The 7,737-nt window shown below is 41.0% G+C and overlaps 1 protein-coding gene across 1 annotated transcript; it reads right to left on the reverse strand.

Moving 5' to 3' along the window:
* Positions 1-334: 334 nt before the first annotated feature.
* C1H13orf42 (chromosome 1 C13orf42 homolog) lies at positions 335-6,351 on the reverse strand. Its single transcript, XM_045025908.1, has 3 exons — positions 5,929-6,351; positions 1,525-1,672; positions 335-573 (listed from the first exon to the last, which is right to left on the reverse strand). The coding sequence occupies exons 1-3, from the start codon at positions 6,349-6,351 to the stop codon at positions 335-337; spliced, it is 810 nt and encodes a 269-aa protein (XP_044881843.1).
* Between the last annotated feature and the right edge of the window lie 1,386 nt (positions 6,352-7,737).

The raw sequence follows: 7,737 nt of genomic DNA on the forward strand, positions 1-7,737 counted from the left end.
ACTGCTTTGTAGCACTAGAGCCAGGAGAGAAATTACTGTACCAGGCAATGCTGGAATCAATGCTTCCAATAACAACACTGGAAAACACTTGCCAAGTTGGAGCTTCCTCTCCACCCAATGATAAAGCAGTGTTAGTCACCGTGAACTCAGTGAGCTGCGTTCCAATGTCACTACAAACCTGGAATAGCCATGGCTCACAATACAAACAGCATAAAGAACCTTCAGTGAACATGCACTGTTATGTACCTGCTGCAGTGTTGGGCGGGCCAGAGCTTATCAAGAGAAGTAAATGCTACACATTCTATCTTTCCATATAGCTGTCTTCCAGCTGGGGCTAGTCCTTCTTACATGATTTTGGTTTAAATTTTAAAGTGCTGAATGCCCCTTCCACAGCTTTGGGTAAATAAATCGGATATCTTTCCAATCTCTTTCTGGAGCCTGTTGTTCTTCTCTGGCTGTTTCTCTTAGACTGGCTTGCTGCCTCTGCTATTTGCAAGGCATCTTGGGAGTGCCTTTGAGGGGCACGGAGAATCCAGTTTGAATGTAAACTGTGCTCACGAGTGCTGGTAGCAACTGAAAGAGAGAAGATAGTTCTAGTTAATAACAGCTTCCCAATTAATCTTGCTGGTCAGCTAGTAATTGACAAAGGAAGATGTTAATTAGGTCCTTTCTAGAAGTGATGCCGAGTAACACAGTGAAGGTTCCATAATGGTTTCTACTTCAGGAATTTCTGAATTTCACTTTCTTAATAAAATTTTCTGTACTTTATCTATAGCTTATAGTTAGAGCTGGCAGGATCTTTCAACCAAAACTTTTCTGAGTGAAAAATGCAGATTTGGGTTGATTGAAACATTTTGTGAATGTGTGTCAATTTCAGCAAATGGTTGTAGTGGGGGAGGAGGGTGGAACCTCTCAAATTTCCCCAAAAGTCAATGTTTCACTTCAACCTCTTTGAAACAAAACATTTAGCTTGATTCCAAATGAATTTTGGTTTCAAAATTGCCTTTAGCTTTATTTAAAAAAACTGGGGAGGCAGGAGGGAGAAGCTTGAAATCTAAACAAAGCATTTCTTGTCAGAGCAAACAAGATGTTTCATTCAACCAAAACCTACTTGTTTTCTGACTTTTCAATTAATCAGATTTAAAAAAAAAATCATTTTTGGATCAACCTGAAACAATTTTATTGATTGAATTGTCAGTGATGCAAAAAAAAAAATCCATTATTTGCACAGTGGTGCCTGTAGGTGAGTTTTTGGTTTGTAAAGTTGACTAAAATCAGCCAACCTTTTCTGAATGAGGAAAGAGATCAATCTATATAGAAAGCTATCTTTCAGTCATCGATAGATAGATATAATAGGAAAATTATATAAGGACTATTCTGCAGATATTTTTAACAGCTCTATAAACAAGACTACCCGTTGTAGAAATTGGAAAAAATGTGGATCATAAAAATGTCATCCTCCCTTTATGCCTCCACCTCTCTTCCCTTAGTAATTGTATTTTAGATGCTCTGTATAGACTTCACCATCAAAGTCAACATCCATGTTTGGGAGATCTGTCACAGGAACTTTCCGCCATCTCTCTGCATCCAGATCTGCAATCACCGAGTCCAAGAAAGCTATTGCCTCTCTTACATCTGAATTGGACTGTGGGACTCTTTTCTCCATTGATATCTGTTGAACAGATGTGTAAGAAATAAGTACATTGAGAATAATATAGAACTACTTTTTAATAAAAGAACTGTACAAAGTGGAGTTGCATCTGGATCTAAACTGCCCAAAATTTGATAATTTTATTTGGGCCCATCTCATAGTTCATATCAAGCTAAGAAAATGGTCCAAAAATAATACCTAGCGCTTATATTGCTCTTTTCATCAGTAGATCTCAGAGTGCTTAGACAGGAAGTCAGTATCATTATCCCCAACTTACAGATGGGGAACTGAGTCTCAGAGAAGGAAAGTGACTTGCCCAAGACCCAGCAGGCCGGTGGTAGAGCCGGCAATAAAACCATATCTCCTGAATGCCAGGCTTGGGCACTACCCATTAAGAGACTTTGCCTCCCAAACAGGTTGAACCTCTTGGAAATAATGGGCCAGATTTTCAAATGCTCATCACCCTCCCTCCGGCCCAATAGCTTGGGACAGATTTTCAAAAATGCTTGTCAGCCAACATCTACTGTCCTGTCCTGACCCGCAGGGGTAGAGTTTCAAACACTGCTCGGCACTCAACATACTGAGCTTTTCTGAAAATCTGCCCATTATGTGGGAACTGAGGTCTTTGTGCATAAAGTCTATTTACGGAGGAAGGAGGCTTCTGTGCCACTAAAAAGGCAATTTGATAGTGTGGTGATAACCCCAAAGGAAAACCAGTAGGGTTTAAAAATAAAAACTCTCTTCAATAAATAGCTCTCTGTGTAAAAACTGAAACAGTTATGACAATGTGGTAACACTTTTTGGAGTTTCTATGTACTACTGTGTTTGTATAGGCAAAACTCCCCTTGACTCTCCAGGGAGTTCTGCCCAAGTAAGAACTGCCTATGTTCTCACTCAGTTTAAGGCCAGACTGTGCTATTGAGAGCAGTGTGTCCCTACCACACTACCTCCCTGACTCTCCCCGATATCTTTGAAGGAGCAGCTCTCTGCTCTATGGGCTGGTGAGGGGATGAATAAAGCTTGACGTAGCTTCTTTGCTCCCTAACCCCTTTGGGGTGATTTGCATGGATAGGAGTGCTAAGAGGAAGCAGCCACTTCACACTTACTGACTGTAGTGACTGCTATTACATCTGGCCCTTAGTGGTTAAAACACAGTTTAAATAAAACTTCTTGTCAATATCATCTGAGACACAAATTATTTTTCCCTCAGGACGAGCCCAAGGTTCAAACTTTGAGCCTGAATCCAGACCCAAAGGTCAGATACCATTCAGTACCCAGGCTTTGGTTCAGCCTGTTATAGAGACAGACATTCGGATCCAGATCCAAACCTCCGCAGTGTTTGGTGAGTGCATTTCTACTAATTCTTCATCACATAGAGAAAGAGAAATGAATTTTCACTGAAGATAATGTTAATGCAAGCAGATAGTGCCATACAAAACAATACATCCCTGTGTTTAAAAAGTACCATTTAGAAAGCAGCCAAATAACCCGTGGTATTCTGGATTACTTCTTGAGTCCTTCAGAACCCCTTTCTTCAAAGCCAGTGTTACGGTGCAGTGAGTGACCCTCTTGAGTTGGTGAGAATTACTCACTGTACAGCATATCCTGCTGATGTCATACATTATCCATGTATGAGCAGGTGGCTGGTAGAGTTAACACTCCAGCAGGAATCAAGTCTGGTCACACATAAGAGCTAGTCAGCTATAATCAGATGACGTAATACTCCAGACCTTGGCAAATGAGCGCTCTATTTGTTTGTTAAACCAGAGTTCCCTTTTTTTAAAGAGGAATTTTCAATTGTACATAGCACTATAACACTACTCAGGAAATGTAAGGAATCTGTGTAGACCCACTGTCTGTAAGGTCTGTTCCACAGTACTTACTGTAGCCAGTGTTTTGCATCCTTTACCACTGTTTTCTTTCCACTGTGTTGACTCGGCCAAATTCTGCTCTCAGTTACACAAGAGTAGAATTCCACCACTGATGGCAATGGAGTTAGTGACCCCAGTGACTGTCAGTCTCCCATTATCCAAAAGGGAACCAACGCCAACTAATTTTAGGCAGGGTGTGTCATAAATTCCTAGGCTACACTCTTCCTAGCTCTCAGTGTGTCCCATTTTGGATCTTTTCCTCTCCTTGATTCTTCATCTCTTTACAAATGCCTCTGTCTCCCCTTGCCAATACATCTTAATTCTTCTTCCCCTCCGTTATTTACTGAGCATCAGTGTACCGAATACGATACAGATATAGGTCCCGATCCAAAGCCCACTGAAGTCATGTGAAAATGCCATTGATCTGAGTGGGCATTGGATCAGGCCCATAGAGCATTAGAAAATATGGTCTCTGGTGCCAGAAATGTTTGGGCTTCATTCAGCCCCCACTGGCACAATTTGTACCCCCATGCACTAGCAGAAGCTACGATATCCAAAGGTGAATTTGTCCTTGTGGGAGGATAGGCAGCGTTTGCACCAGTGTTCTCCTTCAGGGCTTCTGCCATGGGAGGTTGACTTCAAAGTGTGGTCAATGCCCTCCTGATAGAGAGTCTCAGGGGATGCAATGAGTCAGCCCTATGTCCCCTCCCCACACCATCTACCCCGCTAGCACCCACTGTGGGCCCTGCACAGGCCAGCTGTGGCTCTGCTGTCAAAGGAGGGATTGTGGCCACTTTGCATGAGCAGGCAGCCTTTCCACTGCTGGAAGCTTGATGTCTTAGCTGAATCAAGCCGGGCTGAATCAGCCTAATTTCTGAGCAGATGCAAACGAAACAGTTCAGATACGTGAGATACAAAACTGCAACTAAAATGAAAGGCTGCATTTGATTTTGCAACTGTATGATTCTTTACTCTATAAAGTGGTTGGAGATAGCCTGTATGAAAGGCGCTGCTTCAAAGTTCTGAGCATAATGAAAGTGAAGTGGGAAATTTTGTTTTCTGTTTCTAAAGCAGCTGCCAGTGTATTAGTTAGCAGTAGCTTTCTAGTGAATGGAGCATTGAGAACTAATATTTGCCATGTCCCCATGGCTGGCAGTGGAACTCGTAGTGACAACAAAACTAGTGCTGCTGATGACATTGTACCTGGCTGCTCAGTGAAAATCATGGTTTTTCAATATAAAAATGTACCCTGTGTAAATAATTTCAAAGTGCAAAGCCAATAGAAAGCCTCCTACTTATCTCAGTGGGTTACTGAGCTCTCCAATCAGTAACAACTATAAACAACCAAGGTGGAGAACCATGAGGTGCCATCTGCCGTGATAGCCTCGAACACAATTATCTTTTTATGGATGCATTTACCAGACTTCATACACACCCACCTCTTTCTTGCTCTCATGCACATTTCCCCCAAAACATTACTTACAAAAGGTTACATAAATCTTGACTCACGCATACTCCACATCACTCCAAAAGTGTATTTACAGGTCCTATGTATTCTCATCTCCCCCCATTCCAGGATTCTCTACCTATTGAGGTATTTCCATGCCCCTATCACAGTACTGTCTGAGTGCCTTTTAAGTATTTATGGTTTATTGTCCTCACAACACTCCTGTGCAGAAGGGAAGTATTAATATCCCCTTTTTACACATGGGGAATGGAGGCACAATGAAGTCACTTGCCTAAGATCACACAGAAGGTCTGTGGCCAAGTTGGGAAGAAACGAAATTGCATCTGTCACCATTTTAATCTATTAAAGCATCCCAGCTGTCCTCCAAAAAAGGCTGTTGTCCAACCCTACCTCTAAAAGTGATGAAATATAACCAGATCCCCCACTTCTTCCTTGCTCTTGGTGGAGGGCTATAATTGGTGCACTTAATAATAACACAGATGATAACTTCAGACTAAGAAAAACTCCACCTAATTGATCTGATAAGCCACCAGGATCCTAGAGGCAGCAGCAGTTAGCTGCTTCTTTACAGAATGTTCTGTTATTAGGTCAAATCTAGATCCTAAAGGATCCCGCATAATCATCAAATTATGGTTGATACCTGTTCAATCTTAATTCTTATGTTTGCATCCAGGATGCACAGAAAATCAAATTTAATTCAGCAGGTACTACCCAATCTTTATTCACTATTGTACGACTGCTTGTACACATTAAATTATTCTCTATTTCAAATGGTGGCACAATAAGAGCGGACTTACAAGAGGACATGATCTTGAATAAAGATCATTGACACAGAAAACCAACAGAGGTTATGCAACTACATGTTACGCAGTTAAGGCAAATGATAGGTAACCACATGGCAAGAATATTTTCTTGTGCTTAGATACAATAGCCCGTACCTTAGAGGAGTGCCTGGTAGGAAGTGGGGGTAGTGGCTTTTTCCCCGTTTTGGAGGATTTTGTTGACACCGGAGAAATTTCTGATGTCGTGTTCACGGATTTTAAGTCATTGATGCTGTCAAGGTATTTTTTTCTCAAAGCTAATAGATCCTGTAAGTACTGCAAGCAATGTTGAGTCTTGGAGTACATCCAGGCCTTGTCTTCTTCTTTCTGCTGGAAGTATGCACATGATTCTATACTGGTGGTACTTTTGCATTTTTTCAAGGATTCATTGAGTCTCTGCTGCTCACCTCCAAGAGTGTACATAGAGGTGCTGCGGATCAGCCTTACAGCAGAGCCTGTGCCATCATAGCAAGGGATATCATCAGCCATACTCCTCCTATGGGAGTTGGGGTGAAAGATTGAATGGATCTTTCTGAACATAATGTGCCACTTTCTTCACCCTGTACCTTGTCTCCTTCAGCCTCTTGATTTTAAGGCAAAATTAGCTAGTCAGTACCCAAGTCTCTTGTTAGCTGACAGGCAGATTTGCCAGATGCTCACTGGAACCAGGCTAAAAGTTTATTGCTGCTTCAGCTGCTTGCAATATAATTTTTTGTTAAAGATCACAGCAAAATGTTTTCAGTTACATCTGCATCACTTAAACAGCTTTGCTTTTCTCTCTGAGTAGGTCAAATGCCTTCCTCTGATCTTTCCTCTAGAGTCTCCCCATACAAATCATCAGTGTCAGACAAGACATTTTCTTCTCCATTGTTTCTTTCTTTCGTTTCCATCAGTGTCACATCCTTGATCCATTAGCTGTCTACTTCACCGGATAGTTGCATAGATTTGAGATGTCTTTGTGCTGACCATGGTACTGAACTACTTCTAAGGTCCAAAAAAAATCCTCTTGGTTAAGAAATAATGAGACATGGCTTAGCAGACCATTAATGGGTGTTTTGTGAAGAAACCATTCAGATAAGCTTAGACCAAGAGGGACTGACTGATCAGGGAGGGAGCACCTGCATTGTCTAGATCATTGCACCTCCAGGCAGGAGTTCAGCTGCTATGAGAAGGGATGTTGTGTTCTGTGCTATGGCAACAGGGGAATGGTTACAGCTATTTGATAGCACATCATTGTTAGGAATAAAGTGGACTCAGGTACCCAGATCCATTACACCCCATTCAAAAGCTTCACCGTGTGAGAAATGCTGTAAAATAAAACTGTTCTAAAATACTCCTTTATCTCAAAATAATAGCAAGAGATTTTAGTGCACAGAGAAACCATTACATCTGTGGGTTTTGAATGCTTGTTCAAGAAAAAAAACGATTTGCAAACATTTGATTACTGTGTTTATGGCTGCAGGATTTAGCCTGAAAAATACTGTAAATATTATTAGCATATTAATACTATTCTATAATTTGCATAGTGTCCAGACTGTAAATGTGCTTTAAGGGAAATAATTGGACAGCAGCCAATTTTCATTGTCAGAATGATCTAGCTTTTATCTAAAGTCTGCAGGAATGTTCAGGGCTTATATTTTCACAATTGAGTTTGTAACTCATTCTGCTCAGGACTTGTGTGTTTGAGAAAGCTATTTTATTTTCAGAAATCATGGGTATGATCTTACAGTTTCCACTCAGGCAAAACTCCCATTGGACTCACTGGAAGTCTTGCATAAGGATTTAGGCACCGTAACAGTTGTGCAATTGGCTATGGCGATATTGGATGATAATATAAATGTATGTGTTTAATTTCATGCATTCCTCCATAAACTCAGATTCACTGGGCGATGATTTTATACTATAATTTTGGAGAATATTTACATA

The sequence above is a fragment of the Mauremys mutica genome, chromosome 1 (assembly GCF_020497125.1).
Source record: "Mauremys mutica isolate MM-2020 ecotype Southern chromosome 1, ASM2049712v1, whole genome shotgun sequence".
In the NCBI taxonomy this organism is placed as follows: Eukaryota; Metazoa; Chordata; order Testudines; family Geoemydidae; genus Mauremys; species Mauremys mutica.

What these genes read in the sequence shown, in the direction of transcription:
- C1H13orf42 (XM_045025908.1), bottom strand. Translation starts at nt 6,351, where the DNA reads ATGTTCAGAAAGATCCATTCAATCTTTCACCCCAACTCCCATAGGAGG. An exon ending in CTACCAGGCACTCCTCTAAG is followed by an intron (nt 1,673 to 5,928) that starts GTACGGGCTATT and finishes TCTGTTCAACAG; the next exon opens with ATATCAATGGAGAAAAGAGT. An exon ending in CATGGATGTTGACTTTGATG is followed by an intron (nt 574 to 1,524) that starts GTGAAGTCTATA and finishes TCTCTCTTTCAG; the next exon opens with TTGCTACCAGCACTCGTGAG.